This window comes from Pseudonaja textilis, chromosome 1 (genome assembly GCF_049901715.1).
Source record: "Pseudonaja textilis isolate UNSWEBS1 chromosome 1, rPseTex1.2, whole genome shotgun sequence".
Lineage (NCBI taxonomy): Eukaryota > Metazoa > Chordata > Lepidosauria > Squamata > Elapidae > Pseudonaja > Pseudonaja textilis.
The window spans coordinates 57,505,150-57,526,552 of NC_141990.1; the positions used below are offsets into that span (position 1 = coordinate 57,505,150).

The following is a 21,403-nucleotide window of genomic DNA, read 5'->3' on the forward strand; positions in this document are numbered from 1 at the left end:
GATCCAGTTCCATTCCACTTCCTTATGACAAGACAGGAAGTCTTCAGTTAACTACTTAAATCTCTAAACTTTGCTTAATCGGATGGGAATACATCAAGAACAAAATCTCACTTTGGTTTAAAGCCTTAGCCTGTCCCAAACTTGGTTGTTTTGTGGTTGACAAGAAGAGGGCATTTGTCACTGAATGGGAACCAAACTTTACACATTGATTCAGAAGTGGCCAACTCATTTTCATGTGCTTTTAGCAATAAAAATGAATCTGAATCTTTTAGGAGTCCTGAAAATTAAATGGTTCATTTCCAAAGGAAAGGTGTTGGAGTCAGGTCAGTTTTTCTAGACTAATTTAGTAAAATCTTTCAACAGTTCAGTAGAGTGTGGCATCACTGTTTTATATTATTGGAGAAGAAAAGCTGAACTTCCAGCGCAGTTTTGGACTAGCATTTGTACACCAGACAACTGGGAGAAACCATGTTTTCAAAATATAATTTAATAGCTATGAAAGAATTTGGAAAAGAAGGAGGGAAAAAGTTAAAATCCCATTGAACTATCCAGTTGAGTCTCATTTATGAGAGAAAAACAGCAGGAGAGCAATCCACTTTCCAAGAAAAGGAGGGGAAAAAACCTGTACAGCTGCTATTAAAAGTATGTCACTACTGTGAGCATTAAATATCCATTATAATCTATTATAAGAAAATGAAAGTAAAATATAAGAAAGAAAAGTAAAAAAGAAAAAAGAAAATGAAGTAAGACAAACACAAAGCTGAGCCAATCTAAATTTATTATGCAAGATTTATTAGCTAAGAAGAAACAGTATTATAAAATGGAATTAACATCATTAACAAGACAAGTGAAAAATGACTAAAAAGATTCCATTCAGTTTGGGTGGCTAATAAATTTAAATTACTAGACTAGACCAGACCAGACCAAATCAAAGCAAGCCAATGCCAAACTACACTAAACACCACTATCCATTATATAACAACTGCAAACACAAATCAGATTGGTGATGTATTTTTCCACTAAAGACAGGCATTATGGCAAACAAAATGTAAAGTAATAATAACAGTTTATCTCCAAGACCAGTATCAGAAACTGTTGAAGCAATTGTTGAAACTATGTCAAACTTGTCTGCTTATTGACTGACATTTTCATCAGCACTAGGTATCTCGGTCAAACCACCATTCGATGTCTCACAGTGTCTCAGAATGATGTTATATGCAGGAAACAGAGCCTAGCACTGTGGCACCCCATTTTCAGTCATCAACACCAGATAAGTTAATAAAAGAGGGAGCCATCCAGAAGGCTTTTTACCTGGCATACTCAAACTGTTTCTGTTTATCCTGAAAATACCACATCCATGAAAAGACATTTCCTACTGCTTGCTTCTCTGATGGTGCATCAAACACTGAAACTATTTTTTATAGAGGAACATAAACAATTCAGAACTTGGAATGAGGGAAATAGCATTGAAATGTCTTACCTGATGTCTTTGATAGGCTGAAAACATTTTTTCAAAATCTTCCAAATCCAGCATCTTGAAAGCCCGTATGTCATCAATTTCATTCCAGATTGTACCCTGTATCTTTTCCTAAATTCAAAGGGATGTATATAACCGTGACTAGCCCTACAACATTCAAGAAAATCACAATTTCCATATATCTATCATCGTTCCATCTTCAACTCCCAAATACATACAAAGGTGAAATACTATTAAAAGTCATACTTAAAAGCATTGCTTCCTTCATTTTTTTTCTTTTCATAGTTGATTGCAATTCATTCTTCTAACACTTTATTAAATGATATCTGAGATACTTTGGGTAAAATACATTTTCTTCTAAAAACACTTTTTATGCAAAAAAAAAAATTCAGAAATTTTAGAAACTGTAAAAAGTTATATTTAAGAAAGAAAAAGTGGTGGAGGAGGAGGTGGGGAAGCTGCCCAGCATGTGGTATCTTGGGAGACCAGACTGGCTAAAAATAGGACACTCCTAGCACCTAAACTGAACTTCACTAAAGGCACTCACATAGTAAAGTGCATTAGCACTTCATTATTAAACTAATTAAGAACAGCTTCTATCTCCCACTCACTCTTATTAAAGAAACAAGAAAAAAATGCATTATTTTGAGAAGCTAAAAGGGCTCAGGAAGAACTCAATGGATAGAACATGATTAAAAGAAGATGCAACTTTTGGAGAAAATCCAGGCCAAAAAGAAAAAAAGAAATAAAGACAAAAGCAAAAAATGCCTTTGGACTCTCCTGAAGTCACTTTTTGGCTTATAGGATGGCTTTTATTCCAAAGCAAGTTTCCACTGAGAACTGCAAAGTTTTCTGCTTTATCTCTGTTAAATTTACTCAGAGCTGTTGCAGTGTTCTGGTCTGTCTAGTTTATAATTTTGAATGAGACATAAAACCAGAATATGGAAAATGACCCTGGGACACATTTTACTCTGTACATCTTTATGAGCAGCAGGGGAAGGCACTGATGGAGACGATTACAATCAAAAATATAGTCGAGAATTGATTGCTTAAAAATGAAGGCCGACGAAGTCCCATAAAGCTCACTTAATTTATCACATGAAAACAGCAGTTATTGAAAATTAAACTTCTGGAAACTTTTCCATTAAGACACACTGGTTGTATTCCCTTTTTTATTATTCAATTTGTCCTGATGTCATTTTTTTCTACCATAGACTATGGTAGGAGACTTTTGTAACAGTCTGTCCAAGCGCATTACTTTTTTTCCTTTTTTATTTTTTTATTTATTTGATTTGTCAATCACTTACAAAATAGGTATACTTATAAACATGAGTAAGAATACAGAAAATAGGTATGATTAAATGGGGACAATAGGAGAGGGACGGGAGGCATGATGGTGCACTTATGCATGCTTTGCTCTGGAATTTACAGCTGAATTGACCACACCATATCTCCAACAACAACAACAACAGAAGAGGTTTGTAGATGTGTCAGGAAGAGATGTTCTGTTCATGTGCATTGCAGAGGGAGTGAGGACATTATTACAAGCAGGAGTTGTGGAATGAGCTGAGCAAACAGGAGAAGCTCAGGACAAAACTGGTTGGAGGCCTGGAGTTATCTGCAAAGGGTGACTGAAGGGGCCAAAAGAAATGGGATTTATTTCAGAAGCATGAGTAGCAGGAAACTGTGAGCAGCAACAGGGCCAAGAGGTGAGAGCAGCTGCAGAGCTAGGCAGCCATGCCAACCTTTGAAATGGTGACAATAGTTCACAGCAGTGATAGCAAACTTTCTCCTTCTGAGTCAGAAAGAGAGATGCCAAAGTTTCAGCAGCAATTCAGGCCAGAGGCAACAGATGCCTGGCTGAAGAGCCTGAAAAATGACAACCATCAACCAAATCTTGGATGGCTAAAAGATAGCCAGAAGTCAGACTGAGAAGAAAATAACTTTTGTTTTTACACATCATAAGTGGGAGGGCAGCAAAGGAAAGGAATAAACTAAGCTGGAGTCATTAGCTCCCTACATTAGATTTAGAACAGGAAGGAAATAAAATGATAGACACAAATAAAAGGAAAGAACATAGAAAAGTTTAGAATGTGTGATTCAATGAGCATATATCTATATATTTAGATGTACATACGTACGTAGCCCTTGGGTTATGAAAGCATTTGGGACCAGAATGCCCAATGCTAAATGATGCAGTTGTTAAGGATGAGGTCATGTGACTTAGCACATGAGTTGTTAAGTATGAGGTCATGTGACTTAGCACATGTGTCACTTAGCAACAGAAGTTCAGAAGTCCTCATGCCTTCATTAGGGGACAATCTTGCATGATGATGGCATCTGACTTCCTGCTGGTTTCCCAGTTGATTTTGCTTGTGGGAAGCCAGCAGGGAACACTGAAAATCACAAGAGCATACCTGCAGCTTGCTGTGACAGCATAATTGTAAGCTAGACACCAAATACTTGTCATATGATTACATAATCACATTGTAGCAGCAAGTCAACATATTGTTGCCCTCATTTTGCCAACTGGGAAGCATCTGCAATGCACTGATATAATTCAATATAAGCCATTATGAAAAACAACATACAAACGAAATTCCCTATATAGCAATAGCAATAGCACTTAGACTTATATATCACTTCAAGAGTGCTTTACAGCCCTCTCTAAGCGGTTAACAGAGTCAGCACACTGCTCCCAACAATCTGGATCCTTATTTTACCCACCAAAGAAGGATGGAAAGCTGAGTCAACCTTGAACCTGGTGAGACTTGAACTGCCAAATTGCAGGCAGTTGGCAGTCAGCAGAAGTAGCCTGCAATACTGCACTCTAACCACTGCACCACCATGGCTCATATTAAATATTATTACTGAAGTTCACCCTAGTTTTGGTAGCTTCTACATACTGTGTAAATTATGGCAAATGCAATCAAATCATTCCTCTCCAAATGCAAACTATTCTTGCATGCTCCAAAACTGCAGATTTATTCATTCTCTAATCCCTATTTATCAATACAGCTGTCTTCACCGTTAACCAATGAAGGAGAAGCTTTTGGTCATTGTAAACTAAAAAGAAACATCTGTGTCTCTTGTGGTTCAGTGTGTTTGTGTATGTGCATATAACTCCCTCCCCCCAAAAATACCAATTCCTGAAAATAAAACTTACTCCCATGGTCTCCCCACGTGGCTTTGAAAGACAAGAACAGGAGGAACAGAAAATATTTCACTTTATCATATTTGAAAAGAAAAGAAGAGTAAGCGAGAGGAGAGAGAGAGTGCATTCTTGTGGCATTCCAAAGGTCCCAAGACACTTATTCCACATGCCTGAGCTGAGCCCTCAGTGACTTGGGAGTTTTAAAAAGAGCATGGATTTCTAGGCAGCTACCCAAATTCAACATAGACAGTATTCTATCTGCATTTTTTAATGGCCAAAGAGTAATAGGGGTGACAGAAATTATGAGGTGGGGGCAGTTGCAGAGTTGGATGAAAACAAGTGTGCTATGCAAAAGGTAGGCTGGGTACTCTAAAAGGAAGAGCTACATTGATTTGTAACTAGAAGAGGGAGATTATGCTCATCCATAGTTATGCAATGAATGAGTTGTTCAGAGCATTGCATGTCATTTAGTCTCTGTAAACGTTCTAGCCCCAGGGCTGTCTCAAACTTTTCCGCCTGCTTTTCACTGCCACCAATCCTACCCCCACCACAAACACTCCATCCATTTTGTTGGAAACTGCAAAGTTAAAAGCTTCCTTCCAAAGAGGCTTGCTTGAGAATATGCTGCACAAGAGCTCCAGCAGACCGTGGGTATATATAAATACCACGACATTTGCATGTGTTTAGGTAAACACATGATAAAATTTTAAATGTTAACTCTTCCACATGCAATGTGGAAAGAATGTTTTTGCTAGAGTTTAACATGGGGGAGGAAGGAACATTTAAATAGGGTTGACTGAAGAATGTATTTTGAAATGTCAGGGTATTTTCTCTGTCTTCTAAAATGTTTAAATTACAAAACTGCGGTATTAGAAGCTTTGTGATGAGTTTTGTAATTAAATTTAATTAGAAAATTCTTCCCATTTTAAAAGTAATAGGCCTTACTTTCAAAATCTACCTTAAGATGATATGTGGGTCTGTGTGTATAAAAATTCCCTTCTCACCCTTAAGGGTGATATGTGTCTTCCTCAATCTCGGGATATCTATCAGAGCTTTGGGACTCTGAGGGTTCTGTAGAGTATCTGTCTAGTAACTGTCTAGTAACTGGACAGAACGCTCTGATGTTGTTCCTAGGATGTTTGGAGCCACTCTCCGAGTTTAGGAGTCACAGCCATGAGTGCTCGTATCATCACTGGGACCACTTTGGTCTTTACTTTCCACATCCCCTCTAATTCCTCCTTACTCCTCCATACTCCTTCTTCCTGATGTTGCTGGCACTTGGCACTGCTAATTTATCACCACCAGTACTTGCCTGTCCGCCTGGTTCTGGAAGTCCCACAAGATCTTAGCCCTGTTATTCTCCATAATCTCTCCATTTGGGCTTGGGAGAGTCTAGCCCATACACTTCGTAGATGTTCCTCTACACAATAGCTACTTTGTTGTGCTGTTCTATATATAATGTTCCTGCCTGAATTCTTACACTCTGCCACTATGCTTTGGACTTCTCTGAGGTCTTTCTGCATAGTCTGCACCTTGGGTTCTGTCTAGTGTGGTAGACCCCTGCTTCTACAGATCTGGTGTTAGTGCCTATACTTGAGTTGATTGGATTTTCCAATGTCTGTCACCTTAGCTATCTGTCAGTGATATATCTCTGTGTGTGTGCCACGTAACTTTATGTATATAATCATATAATTTTAATAAATGAATATCAGTTTTGCACCTAAAATTGGGTTCTTATTACATATCTACCTTACCACAATCTTCAACATTCCAATCTTCTCCAACTTTTCAATCAACAGCAAGCCAAACAAAAATAGTATTTTTGAACCTTACCTCACTCAATTTGGCCCAATTGAAGGATTTCAGTGGATGAGATGGCTGTGGGATTGATTTTTTCTGTAGGCTAATCTCACTGTTGCTGAACGTGGTGGTGGAAGAAACTGGAGGCAGACTGACACTGAAGAATGGGGGTGCTCCAGGTGGTGGTGGAGGTCCACCTGGAGGTGGTGGTGGAGCTGGAGGAGGAGGACAGCTGGAGAAAGGAAGAGGTGGGGGAGGCGGTGGCAAAATCTCTGAGGATAGTAGAGAAGGGGACAAAGAAAATGGTCCACCAGGTGGTAGTTGAGGAGGAATTGGGAATGTACTATTCCCTTTCTGGAAAAAAAATAATATTTGAGAGCAATCAGTAAAATCATACTAGTTTTATTGCATTGTCAGAAATATAACACCCCTCCTCAAACATTGTAAGAATCATATTAGTGATTACTTCATGTTGGTAAGGGTGACAAAATGTCAATATTTTAAAAGTGTCCCTTTTAAGGGTCATCCAGTCCCTGCCAGGTAGGTGTGGAAACGTGGATAATCTGCAGGGCTTCCATGAGGAATATTTTGGCTAATAAGCAATAGCAATAGCATTTAGACTTATATACCACTTCACAGCACTTTATAGCCCTCTCTAAGCAGTTTACAGTGGCAGCACAGTTTTCAGAGGCAACAGCCCGGGGCCTGTTGTATCCAGGGCAGCATTAAAACAGAAAAAAAAAAAAGCTAAAATATAATATTGTGCCCTATGGAAAACATGACTGCCAAAATGAATTTCAACATATTCTAATATAGCTACTTTTGTCTTTCCTTGCCACTAAAATAGTACACTTATCTTACTGCCAATAGACTGAATATGTTGTAGACACTTTCTACTAATTAAAAACATGATAGAATAGAATAGAAAACTTTATTGGCCAAGTGTGATTGGACACACAAGGAATTTGTCTTGGTGCAAATGCTCAGTGTACATAAAAGAAAGGATAATTCATTAAGGGTCAAGTATCATAAGGTACAACACTTAATGATAGTCATAGGGTACAATGAGCAATCAAATCATACTAGGAAACAGTCAGTATAAATCATAAGGATACAAGTGACAAAGTTACAGTCATACAGTCACAAGTGGGAGGGGATGGGTAATAAAGAGTGATGAGAAGATTAATAGTAATAGTAGTGCAGACTTTGTAAATGGTTGGACAGTGTTGAGGGAATTACTTGTTTAACAGAGTAATGGCATTTGGGAAAAAACTGTCCTTGTGTCTAGTTGTTCTGATGTGCAATGCTCTATAGCATCGTTTTGAGGGTAGGAGTTGAAACAGTTTGTGTCTGGGATGTGAGGGGGTCTGTAAATATTTTCACAGCCCTCATTTTGACTTGTGCAGTATATAGGTCCTTGACTGAAGGCAGGTTGGTAGTGATTGTTTTTTCTGCAGTCCTAATTACTCTCTGAAGTCTGTGTCTGTCTTGTTGGGTTGCAGAAGCAAACCAGAAAGTTATAGAGGTGCCGATGACAGACTCAATAATTCCTCTGTAGATATACTATCATGCACTCATATTGAATGAAATAAAAAATAAAATAAAACAAATAAAATAAAATAAAAAATAAAAAATAAAACAAAAATAAAACAAAAATAAAATAAAATAAAATAAAATAAAATAAAAAATAGAAACAGAAACAGGAACAGGAACAAAACAAAACAAAACAAACAAAACAAAACAAACAAAACAAAACAAACAAAACAAAACAAACAAAACAAAACAAACAAAACAAAACAGAAGCAATGACCAAGAATGAATTAAAAATACTGGAATAAATTAAAAACATAAGAATGAATTAAAAACATAAGTATTGATTCCATACATGTTGCCTTCTTCACAGAAAACTTCAAAACTTATATTTCTGTTTAAGTAAATTAGAGAAAGTGAAGAAAAAGGGCCCATATCCTACCGAAAAATCATTCAGCTGAACAACAAGCTCACTCATTTGATCCCGAGTTTGGCGAAGCTCCAGGGATTCTCTTTGCAACTTGTCCTTCATTTTATTCAGTGTCTTCATCATTTCATCTTTCTCTTGGGTTTTTATGTCACATTCCCTTTCTTTCTTCTCTAGCCTGCTCATCAGTTCAACATGTTCTACAAACAGCAGAGGGAGAACTAAATAATCACAAGGAACCAAATATAAAATAAATCCAGAAAACTTAAACTATAAGGTGGTAGGGGGAGAAGAGAGTTTCGTTAAAATATTGATGCAGATTACTACAGATGTAAAAGAAAAAAACACTTTAGACTGAAAATCAGCATGGTTTTTTTTTTAATGAGGGTGGCACTTAAAATAGGTAGATCAGTCTAATGTTAAGTGGCATTATCGGCTGTTCTTTACCATTGGTAAACTGGTAATACAAGAAAACATGTTCCCTGAGCTTTGTCCTTTTTTAGATTATCTGAAGTTACATGCCTAAATTCCATTATTTCCTATGAAATAACAACATACCTTTCCGAAATTTCTCTGCTTGATCTCGCCATTGTTTCACTTCATTTTCATTTACCAACCTGAATGAAGATAAAGCCAGATCATTTAAACTCCATTCCAAAAAAAATTAAATAGAGATATTCCTAGAAGAATAGGAACATATTAGGAACTAATAGCATAATAAGCTCATTTCTAAGCTTATTTCTTGTTATTGCTGTTAGCTTTTTAGATAAAGTTAACCCTCTAGTGAAAAATGTTATAGCATAGTTTAATGCAAATTTTACTCAGCAAAAATGTGGACATTATTTTGACTAATCTTATCTCTACATAGATGAAACCTTATATATGAAGGTACCCTTATCTTAAACATATTGCGTGAATAAAATCCAGTCCCAGTTTTCATGTTTCTTACATCTTAATGATGTTCTTGACATTGAAGTTTTCCAAAGTAGATACATCTGGATCATTCCCTCGTTCATCCTGAAGAACAATTTGCTGCAGTATCCTGTCTAAAAGTTGCCATTGTTGAAAAGTTCCCCCATTTCTTTTATCTGCAATCACAAACACAATGAAACTTAGAGGTCTAATCACAAACCCCTGAAAGTAATTTCTTTGGATGTTATAAATGAGCACATGTGAAAAATATATTTACAAGTAATCCTCATTTAGTGTCCACAACTGGGATCAGCAACTCAGTCATTGAATAAAGTAGTTGCTAAGTGAGACTGCGACTGTGCTTATGAACCTACTTCAGTTTCCCTTTGCTTAGAATTAGTTCTCACTTGATTAAGAACTCAAAAACTTGGTTTTTGAGAAAATGTGAAATAAAAAATGAATACTGCTTAAAAATAAATGAATTTCTATTATCTATCTCCTTATGACTTTCAAAGGAAAATTTATAGAAAGATATTCAAGTTATCCCAAAGCATGTGGCCAATAAGTTCCATATTCAAGTTATCCCAAAGCATGTGGCCAATAAGTTCCACCTTATGGAAAATGGGCTTTTACTTACCCAGTAAATTTAATTGAAAAGTTGAAAAAAGGGGGAGGAAGAACCTCTGAAATAAAAAACAGAGCCTGCTAAGTATTCCCTCTTAGATAAGTCCCTTTTAAAATTAAAAATAAACTATTGCACACTTCAGCTCTTGACCTGAGGATTATGGATCATAAGCTTGAATATTTGGAATAGTCTTGCAATGACCAAATAAGATAAATAAAAAAAACCTCCTTCAAGTTCACTCAAAGCAATTAATATCCATCTAACTACCTTCACGTGAACTCTGGCAAGGCTAACGTATTTCCCTCTCCTTCCCTCCCTCCCATACACATATACAAAGACACACACACCACAAATAATTTTGGGGAGCACTTTAGTTCTTGCCCAAAGTTTTAATTAAACCACAGAGATACTTTTATGTATGCAGCGTCTGCTTGCCAATAGTATTATTCGTTTTCAATTTCAGGTTGAAACAAGCTGAAGAGATTTATAGTAAATTAGAGAGTTTCCTTCTAGAAGTTTTTTTTTTTTTAGTTCATAATCTCATGCCATTGATTATTCTAGCTTAGACTGACAGGAGCTGAAGTTCAAAGCATGAAAGATTCATTATTTCTGATGTATGTCCATAGTACAGGCAGTCCTCGATTTACAACAGTTCATTTATTGACTGTTCAAAGTTACAATGGCACTGGGGAAAAATGCCATTCTGACTGTTATTTATGTTGCAGCATCTCCATGGTCAAAATTCAGATGTTTGGCAACTGACTTATATTTATGACTATTGCAGTATCTTGTGATCTTCTGAAAAGCAAAGTCAATGGGGACTCCAGATACACTTAACAGCAGTGTTACTTTAACAACTGCAGTGATTCACTTAACAACTGTGGCAAGAAAGGTTATAACGTGGGGCAAAATTCACTTAAAAACTGTCTCCCGTAGCAACAGAAATGTTGAGCTCAATTGTGGTCATAAGTCGAGGACTGTCTATATAGATACAACTGTTCTGCCTTCAGACACATAAACATGAGGCAGAAAATGCAGCCAGTAGACCCAGTATGAAGAGTGTGTTGAACACGTCAAGCCCAAATTTTAAAGTGGGCTGCAAGAGGTCAGTAACTGTCATGCCCTTGGTAGAGTCAGACTTTGAGGGAGAGGAGGAACAGCTGACAGGGAGTGGAGGTGTGGCTCTGGAGGTTGTGGAGGAGGCTGAGGAAAGGCAGAGGCCAGCTGGGCAGTCAGTGGAAGAACCAGGCCTATCCCCTCTGCATCCTAGGACACGCAGGGAGGAACGGAGAAGGCAACAACTTGGCTTGGGAGAGAGGAAGCGGCCATGATCCCCCTCATTGGTTGCAGCTGGGGAGATTAGTATATAAGAGAAACGATTACAACAGAGCATTGCCAGAAGCAAAGCATGTTTCATTTTGGGCTGAAGTTATCTTGGCTGGCATCCTTCCAACAGACTGTGCTTGTTATCTCCTTGAATTTGGTAATTACTTATCCGGGTCCATTGTGGAAATTTCATCATTGTAGTTTGTTTGGTTTTTATTTTCACCTCTATCTGCTCATTAAGTTCGGACTGTATTGCTTTCTTTTGAAGACTATTTTTGAGTACCTTTTATCTCCAACTGAGAATTATTGAACAGTGGGGCCAAGTTGGAGGCATTAAAGGACATTTATTTAAGTTTTGGATTTTGTTACGTTTGTGTTACACTCCTGGGTCATCACAGTAACTATATATTTGCCATTAGCACTTTTGATTAAATTTTAGTGGCTAACTTTGAATGAAAACAAATTATATGTAGTTGTTGCTAGATTATTAAATGAATTTAAAATTGCCAAGTTTGTACGATATAGTTCAGAGAAATTGCTAATTTGTTCTTCCAATTAGGGCTTGAGAACTTTTTATGTATCAGTTCCCATGAAGTAAGATGGGAATGAAGTATTTTCTGTGAATTTCCCATACTATAACAAGAGTGTTCATCTGGCCAGTGCTTTGTTTTTCATCAAGATTCTGTGTTAATTAAGAGTGGAACCTGCATACCTCTGACTCTTAACACAAATGTTCTTTCTTGTTTCTTTAAAAAAGAAAAAAAATCTAATAATTTAATCAAGATGAACTTCGTTTCCAGATGGACTTCATCCAACTTTTCTCTTTTTATTGCTTGTTAAGCATGAAATGGCTGCTTCATGTTTGTGGGGGGGTCTTAAATGGGAACAGGAAAATGTGTTCTGGGAAAGCCAGCTGTCTATAGGCAAAAAAATCTGTAGTGAGCTAATATATCCCTATCTTCCTTTTAGTTCTATGGAAATGGTGAGTCTGAGAAATCATCCATGCTGCATGGTCAGAATATATGAGTAATCAGCTTCCCAGAAGATCAAAATTGTCTAATGAATTAGCTTTCAACTTTGCAAAAGAATAACAGGTCATATCTTCCTTTCCTTTCTTGGAAAGGTAGTAGTAGGATCTATTTTGCAGCCACTAATCAATTTGTATCTGAACCATTTTCTTCTGCACCTCTAATTAAGAGATTGTGGTTCTAGGTGGAGAACTGCACACTAAAGATAGATTGTATTGGTTTATTATAAAACCTTTGATTATAAATAAGTGTGAGACTAAGTGTTTTGCTATCAAAGATGCATGCCAAAGAACCTGCTAAGATTGCTTTGGCAACAATGAGATATCAGGATGCCATGTATCTTGCCCTAGTGATCAGGAAAATGAAATGCAAAAGACAAGATTATTTGATTGAAGGAGTAGGCTCCATCAATATTTTAATAAGGTCTATTTGGTCTGTTTTTTCAGGTCTGAAAACGCTCCTGACTGTTCCATTCTGAGCAGTCTATGGGAATGTAGATTTTCCCCTTACTATGTTATCTATATTTAAATGACATATAGTTCTTGCAAGGCTCACAGATTCTACCAAAACCTTTATATTTCCTGATTTGGGAATAAAAAACTAATGCACAACAGTGAATAGCAGAATAGTTTCAGAAAACATTAATTTACTTTCCTATCTCCAAAACACTATAATGGGAGAATCTTACTAAGAATATACCCCTACTTTCTCTTCCCCTCTAACTCTCCACCCCATGTAGCTATAGTTGGAAAGCTTACCAACCCTTCTCCCACCTTTACGGGCAGAACTAAAGGAGTTACTGCCTATTTTTTGGTTTTAACCAATATCAAAATCTGTAAAGAAATTTAATAAAGCTTCAGTTTTTGATTCATCCTCTACCGCTTCTGAGGAACTCTTCTACATGAGAATATCCCTTGGATCTGTCCAGATCAGCTTCATTTTAGGATTTGAACAAAGCTGAAAAATATTCCTACTACAAGGAATTGGACAGCTGCTAGATAAAGAAAAAAATATCAATGTTCATTTTGCTCCAGTAAGGTGATTTTATCCTTTGTTGTAATATTGTAATGTTCTATGTTGTAATACACAATGATGTGATATTACAGTCCATGCCAAAAGACTTAAAATGTTATTTGTTTGTATCCTAAGCTTATTATTTTTACAAATAACTTAAGACAGGGACATATCCAATATACCTTCCACCTCTTATTTTCCCCACAATAACCCTGTGAGGTGACATGGGCAAACTGGCCCAACCCTGTAAGGTGACTTGGGCAAACTGGCTTTCATAGATAAAGTGGGACTTGAACTCATAGTCTCCTGCTTTCTAGCCTAGTGCCTTAATCAATAGACCAGACTGCCTAATGGTAATATGGTAAAATGTGGTAATCACCCAACATACTGCATTATGAAATTTGAAGGGGATACATTTTTGGCACTAGCCTCATGGACATTAGTTTCACCAGCTAACTTTCTTCTTACATATCACAGCATTTTCCCTTTGATTGTGAGAATAAATGATCTACTTACAAGGCATTTGTAAACAGTGCTGGAGTACAGATAGTAAATAGGGGTAAGCGTCTGTGTGTTTCAGCCTTTTCTTGATCAGCTCAAACATCTGTGAGGCGCTTTTTGTGTCAATATGTACCTACAACAGAATACCGAGAAAGGCAAACAAAAATTCTAATAAAAACATCACCATGAGACCAAGTTTAGCCAAGTCATACAACACATACATTTCAGAGTGTAAAAAGGTGAGCAGAATCAAGTGACATTATATTAGTTTGTAGAAAACAACTGTCAACATCTATGTTCAGCAAGAAATTGGAAGCTGAAATGCAATCTCCTGCTTATGCCTTGCATTTGCTGCATTATGCGATGTCTGCATGAGAATGCCAAATTTTAAAAAGAAAATAATTTGTGACACTTCTGAAACTCAGTTCAGCTATTGGAGGGTGTATCTATTAAAAGACTCATGCCAGTTAGAATGCTACTTGACATTGGGATGCCTATTTAATGGTAGATCCATTCACATCTACCAAGTTATTCCCACAAAGAAAAGAAAATATCTTACTACATTATAGGTAATGACCTAGCAAATTATGGAAATTTCCATTTACTTCTGGAATACAAATGGTTTGATGATTTCTGGAAATATATTTTCCAAGCAAATAGTTGTGTGGTGTGTCCAAGGTTGTGAACAAAATAGATTCAATATACTTCAGTAATACTCTGTAGGTTAACAATTTTTCCCAGTTTCTAATATTAAGAATGCATATGTTACTTTTGCTATTAAAAACTAAACAAATGATTGGGAAAATATCTACCATTTATTTAAAAAGAATACACTGTTACAAACCAATAATTGAATCTATTGTGCTTGGAATAAGAAATATGGCTTCTGAAAAAAAAAATACTATAGCATATTTAGTAGCTTTTTCATACTCTTATAATAGGTGACATTCGTGTTTCTCTGCTCACAAACCTATTATAAAATACCTTTATCTTATATTATAGATCATGCTTACCTTTTTACCTTACCGTATTTGGTAACTTCTATATTCTACTCCATTACTGTTATTTGAAAAACTATCCCTATTTTGATGCATCAACATTTTACTGGACTTACATCTGACACTGAATGTTGTTTATGTCTACAATGTCTGTGTACTAACACTACAGGAGATGGGAACTAGCACTTATGGAGACACATTCATAACATTAGGACATGTTCTAGCCTTTTTAGAAAAGAAGCAATAAATACAAGCATGTCAATAATTCCAGTGTAGTGCAATGTAGTGTGGCTTTGATATACTGAGTACTTGTTTAGATCTTCCAGGCTTCAAATAAAGGAAGGGTCTCCATTGAGGACTAAAGAGCTAGGCTGCAGCAGGTGCTTGCTTCAAAGAGGAGTGAGGAGCTGTCCGCTGAGATACTAAGATTCATGGTGCTGAATCCAGCACTAGATCTAAAGCCCCTTAAAGTGGACAGAACCTGGGGTTATCAAATTAAAACTGAGTGAAATTGGAACAACAAATGTGCAAATATCCAAATGGCAGGAACATGTCACAAAAAGCCATTTTAGGTGGCCAAAGCCTAAGAGTAAAGACAGAAATAGAATTTCAGAATATAAAGATGGCAGATCTAAAATAGAGCTAAAGAAAACTGTATTGGAAAAGGACTCTGGGATCATTCAGTGTCTTTCATTCCTAAGTTAGCAAAGCATAGTAAGCAATCTGGACCAGCGAACTATTTGATAACCAACAAATATTCATAAGACCCAAACTATAAATGTGTGAATTAACAAAAATCTAATTGTGGCATGTAAAAGCCATCACTGCCGTAATAGTCCAGCTAAATGATGGGCTCCTGACAAGATCTAAATTAGCTTAATGACCATATAACTTTTTAAAAAACATAATCTTTGTTATACTTTTTATTCTGTCTATATGAGAAAGAAAACTTCTCATTTTTATTTAGTTATATGAAAACTGTGCCTTTGTCCCTCAGAAAAATCTGGCATATTTATAGAAGTAGCTAACACAAACTAACAGTTCTTAGCAGCAAAAGCTTTCTAGGGAAACACCCACCATTTCAAACCTCTTTGCAAGTTCCAAGTCATCTTCATTTCGAACCATCTCAAAGAAATCTAAGTGCCTAGAGGAAAAATAAACATTTTCATCATCTATGTGTTATTCATAATGATGTGAACTCAGTTGGAATTAGTTTCCAAATTTGATATGCTGCCCTTAAATCAATGTGGATTGAGGGGCCTACATTCAGATATGATTTTCATGACATAATAGAAAACAAAACTAAATCAATGTGCTTATTTAGATTTAAGCACAAGGCAGTTGTTATCTTGAAAAAACTGAAACTGCCATTTGAACACAGAATAAGACCAACTGGAAGACAACTAAAAGATACAAGTTGGCATCAACTGAGATAATCAACTAAGGATTAATATTAAATATATAGCATGCAGATTTATTTATTCTCAGATAGAAATATAGTGATGACCACTGTATGTTAGTTGGAGGTTTCAATTCTTCCTGTCTTATTGTTTACAAAATTCCCTTCCCCAGGTCCATTTTTTTTTGACTCCAGATTTTCGTTTTAAAAAAGAATCCCTAGTTGGAAGAAGAACTGTTTTCCAATCTACACTATCTCACTCAAGCTATTGCCTAGTTTCAAGACTTTTCAAGTGGAAAGGGGGCAATTGCCCTTATATATTTAAATCATGCAGTTTATTTTATGATTTAGTTCATTCTATTTACATCAGTTTCCAGCTTGCATGATAATTGCAATAAACATCAAGTGGGAATGTAAAATATGAGTCAAACATAAAATATTAGAATATGAGGAAAATAGGATAACAAGATAGCAAGAGATATCATAGCATTGATTCAATTAAAAGCCTGAGTGAACAAATAAGATGTCAGCTGGCAACCTAAATTTTACAAGGCTTGATACCAACAATGAACCGGTAATTCCACGGCCAAAACATCTGCATTAAGAACACCATTATACATTCTAGCAAATGCCATGTCAAAACAGCATCCTTCTTTAGAAGGAATAGGCGAGCTTGCAAGTAATCTCCAAAAGCTCTGTAGGTCTTAAGTCAGACTCAATTCAATCTTTGTGCGAGCATTTTAAACTTAACTAAGTAACAAACTTTGGAATAACTAAAATATGTTTACACTAGGTTGCTCCCTTCAACAGTCTAGCTGTAGTATTCTGTACCAACTGTAGCATCCAGACCAACTGAAAGGCAACCCTGCTCAAAGCACTTTGCAATATTTAGTTCTAAATCAACAGTTTAATATCCCTGTACAGTGTACATATTCCTTAATTTCCTAGGCATTTAATAAACCTCCATATTTAGAGTCTGTTAGTAGCCAAACCATACTGATTCCTCAGGAACCAGTACAATATATTGATAAAACTTTAGTTATGTTGTGCTAACTGTATAATTGGAACTGTTGGTGTTAATTGTGAGGCGCCAGAACATATATTGTTTATTATCTGACCTGAAATATATTTTTCTTTAAATGGTCGTGTTATGCTATATTAAATTGAATTAGAAGACTATGCTTGGTTTGTCATTACAACATAGTCATGCTTCCCACATTCTGCTTCACCTGTCCAATGTTGCATTTTCATGTCCTCTTAGTTTGTCAATAACGGGCTGAATACCCAGCATTAGAAACTCGTATCGTAGGTGCAGTCGGAATTCCAAGTTGTCCTAAAAAGAAAGAAAGAAAGAAAAAAGCCCTTAGATTCAAGTCCTAAAAATATAGCTTAGAGAAGATTTCATTATGCCACAAAATTCTGCCAGCTATTTTCAGAGATTAAAAGAAATTCAGCACATACACTCACCTCTCCACTACCTGCATTCAATACAGCATTAATAAAGGACATGATGGCTGTTTTTAGGTTCACTTCATCACGATATCTCCCCATGCTTCGGTCTAGCTCATTGAGTAGAGTCTGTAAAGCAAGAGAAGTGATAATAGCAAGATAGGGTAGTCATTTATTTATTTAACATTAAATAAATTTCCAAAAGTTGTGGGTGCTCCAACACTGGAGGCTTTTAAGAAGAGATTGGACACAGACTTCCGGGTTGAGCCTTCCTCGCTGACAAACCAAGATCACGACTGTCCGTGCCTATGGTCCATGCTCTTTCGTTGGAGAGCCCTGATCATTGCGATTAGGGGCTGAAGCTGCCTTGGAGGGGTGGTGGAGTAAGGGGAAGCTGCCAGCCAGGTTGAGGGTAGCTGCATCTCCCCTACTGGGCTTGGTCTTTTTCCCCCCGAAGACGACTGAAGCGGTGGTCCAAAATGGCCACCCCGAAGAGGAGGACTCAGCTGGACTAAGATTTGTGCAGGAGTGAAGAAAGAGGTGGATAACATGTGATCTGGGACAATTGGGTGAAACAACTAAACAAAAAGTACCCCGGGATTAAGGTAATATTGAACTCTTAAGAAAAGAAAAGTGGCGAAAATACAAAGGGACAGGAAAAAAAAAACAAGAAAATAATTTGGACAGCTAAGCGGGGCTTCGAACCAGGAAAGGAAGAAGCCGGAATTAAAGACTTAATTAAATTGGATTAAAATATTTTGGCTACAAATAGGCATAAAATAAAGCTGGACTTAAGATTGTCAAAAAATGATAATAATAAAATTTACAAATTGGAGACTGGATTGCTCTAAAATATTGAGGTTCAAAAAACCCTAAATAACAAAATAGGGGAAAAAGGTGAAGACTTTGTATAACAGAGAGTGCCATCTTCTGGATAAAAACTTAAACTCAAACAAAAGGGAAATCATCCTGTTTCTGTATGAACTTGTGTCGATATAATGTTAAAGAAATATTGAAACAAAGTAAGAATCTTAGAAAGTGAAAGCTGAACCAGAATAAAGAAAGAAGCAAGAAAACACTGACCATGGGATTGATTGATGTTTTTGGTATAGACCCTGGGTTGGAACAACTGAGAACTTTAGAAAATTTGAAGAAGAAAGAAGGAAAGTAAAAGTGTTTTTTGTGGACTTCAACGATTATAAAATATAAGAGTGTATAATGATGATATCTCTTCGGGAATTAAAAATGTAACTTAAAAATATGAGAGAATTACTACAGGAAAGAGGTGAATCACTTTATTCTGTGTTAGAAGAAATGGAAATGGTGACTGAACAAAAAGAAAGAACTTCAGAGGAGGAGGAGGAGACTCAAGGAGAAGCCATCTTAAATAGACAATTAACACAAAGAACTCTACAAAGATGAGGGGAAAGAAGGAAGGCTAAAAAGTTGAGATTTAAGAAGGTAATCAAAAAGGGGAATACCTGTGAAATCAGGAAAGGTAGAAAGGTGCAGTAGGAAAGGGGTAAGGAAGATATTAAGAAAGAGAGGGATATAAACTGTAATGAGAAAGGATATGGGGGGAAAGAGGGGGAGGAGAGGCAGTAAGAAACAGATGCAGGAAATAAAGAAACACGGAAATAGTAAAATGATGAAAAGAAGTTGTTTTTTTAGAGATAATGGTTGATGAATTAAAAAGGGGATTCTGCAGGGTGACAACGGGTAACAAGAATATATTTGCAATTGAAATCAGAAAATCCACTTTGGCACCAATAGGTAATTAAACTGGAAATATAATTAAATGCCAAGGGGACAATAAAGATTTCTGAACACTAACAAAAAATTTTTTGCTATAAGTGGGAGGGGAGAGGAAAAGAATAAGGGCAGGATTTGGAAGGAGGAGTCTGCCTGGAATTCAAAAGAATCTAAAGTTAAATCTTAATAAGACTTCTAAAAGATACATTTTAACTGGAACTTTGCAACTAAATAGTAACCCCAGGAAGAGAAAGTGAAAAAAGAAGAAAGTGTTAAAAGAAACAGCTTGTGTGTATTTGGATTGCTTGGTGACTTTGGGACTTCTGGAAATTATATTTGAATGACTAAAAACAATTGGGTGGTTGTTCAAAAAAATTCTACAGTGGCATCACTTGTGGATGAACTGAAAATGGAATTTTAAAAATATAAAGAAGAGGCACAAGAAGGGAAGGGCTCTTTTGGCTCAGTTTTTCAATTCTTAGAAATGGCAATCTGTACCTACGAGAAACTACAAGAAAAGACTGTGCTACAAGAAGATTGGGACAAAGAAGAAACCACCTTTAATGAACAAGTAACTTTATCTGGGGAAGAAAGGGGAAAGGGGGAAAAGAGAATGGAGAATTTAAGACCTAAAAAAAAACAGCCATAAAAGGGAAAAATAATGTGAAAAGCGAATATAATGTTAGAAAGCAACAGAAAAGGGGAATACAGAAGAGGGAAATGGAGGTGAAGAGACAAGAGGGTAAAAAGGGGAGAGAGAAGAAGAAAGGGAAGAAGGAAGGGAAAAGAAATGACAAAGGTTTGGAGCAAGATGTAAAGAAACAGGATTTATTCAGAGATAATGGGTGAAAATTTAACTGAAAAAGGGATTCTGTAAAGGTACATAAAATTGTATGGTTATATTTGTATTAGAAATAATGTTAGAAAATTGGAAATAACATATGATTAAAAAGTGGGATAAAATAGTCAGTGTAATTCAGTGAAACTCTTGTGAACAAAATAAATGAAATGAAATAAATGAGAGAATTGAATTAGGAAGGAAAGGGAACATTTTAACTACTCAATGTTTTATAAAATATAAGTGAAGTGGGGGGGGGGGGAAGTAACTATGGAAAGTTTATAAGTGTTCCCATAGAAGTATGATATCTATTTGAAAAGTAATGTGTAAAATGTTTAAGATTTAAATGAATATTAATATTAATGATAGAAGTGAATTGTTATAGATTGTTGTCTTAATTATATTATATATTTATAATTTTTTCTTTTTTTAAAATACAGTGTGTAGTTTTAGAATGTACCAAGCAGAATCCAAACGGAAGTTATGTATTATATTAAGTGTTATAATGTTAGGGGAAAGATATAAAGGTGTCATACTCCAATCAGTGATTACAGGAGAAATTTGGTTCAATGAGAAAAGATAATAGACAGCTGAAAGAGGACAGACAAAGAATATAAGTATAATGATCTGATTTGAGATGAAATAAATAAAATAAAATTAAGAAAGTTAAAAGAGGGGAGAAGCTATATAGAAAATGTAGAATGGTGACAAGATATGGAATGGTATATAAAAATGAGCATGAACTTAAATTTGTGTCTGTACAAAGAGATATAACCTGGGATCAAGCTGCTTTCAAAAAAGATGTTTTAGGTTTTTATGTTTTATGCTTTTTTGTTTTTGTTTGTTTTTAAAAATCAATAAAATTTTCAAAAAAAAAAGAATATATTTGCAATTAAAAATATTTAGAAAATAGGGTAATCTAGATTATTAAAGGAGGGATAGATACTGATGACTTATTAGATGAATATACATTTTTATTTATTTATGAAAGAAAGTTGGATGTTTTTATGTTTTGTCTGTTTTGTTTGTTTTTAAAATCAATAAAATTGTTTTCATATATATATACACACACATTTTTATCATTAAAAGAAAAGTTAAGGTTTATTGAAGAAATTGTAACAATTGAAATGAATGTGAAGAGGTTTAAAAATGAGGTCACTATCAGTAACCAGG

The 21,403-nt window shown here is 35.8% G+C and overlaps 1 protein-coding gene across 5 annotated transcripts in view; it reads right to left on the minus strand.

The window, feature by feature from the left end:
• The window catches only part of DAAM2 (dishevelled associated activator of morphogenesis 2), a 216,832-nt gene that overhangs the window by 42,944 nt on the left and 152,485 nt on the right, over positions 1-21,403 (minus strand). For all 5 annotated transcript variants that reach the window (XM_087935119.1, XM_026695597.2, XM_087935099.1 and 2 more), the window contains exons 7-15: positions 17,659-17,769; positions 17,421-17,524; positions 15,870-15,936; positions 13,810-13,927; positions 9,338-9,476; positions 8,947-9,005; positions 8,404-8,588; positions 6,465-6,785; positions 1,481-1,588 (exon numbers count right to left, since the gene is read on the minus strand). In XM_087935119.1, the coding sequence (XP_087791245.1) occupies positions 1,481-1,588; positions 6,465-6,785; positions 8,404-8,588; positions 8,947-9,005; positions 9,338-9,476; positions 13,810-13,927; positions 15,870-15,936; positions 17,421-17,524; positions 17,659-17,769 (1,212 nt within the window). The remainder of the gene's footprint in view (positions 1-1,480; positions 1,589-6,464; positions 6,786-8,403; positions 8,589-8,946; positions 9,006-9,337; positions 9,477-13,809; positions 13,928-15,869; positions 15,937-17,420; positions 17,525-17,658; positions 17,770-21,403) is intronic.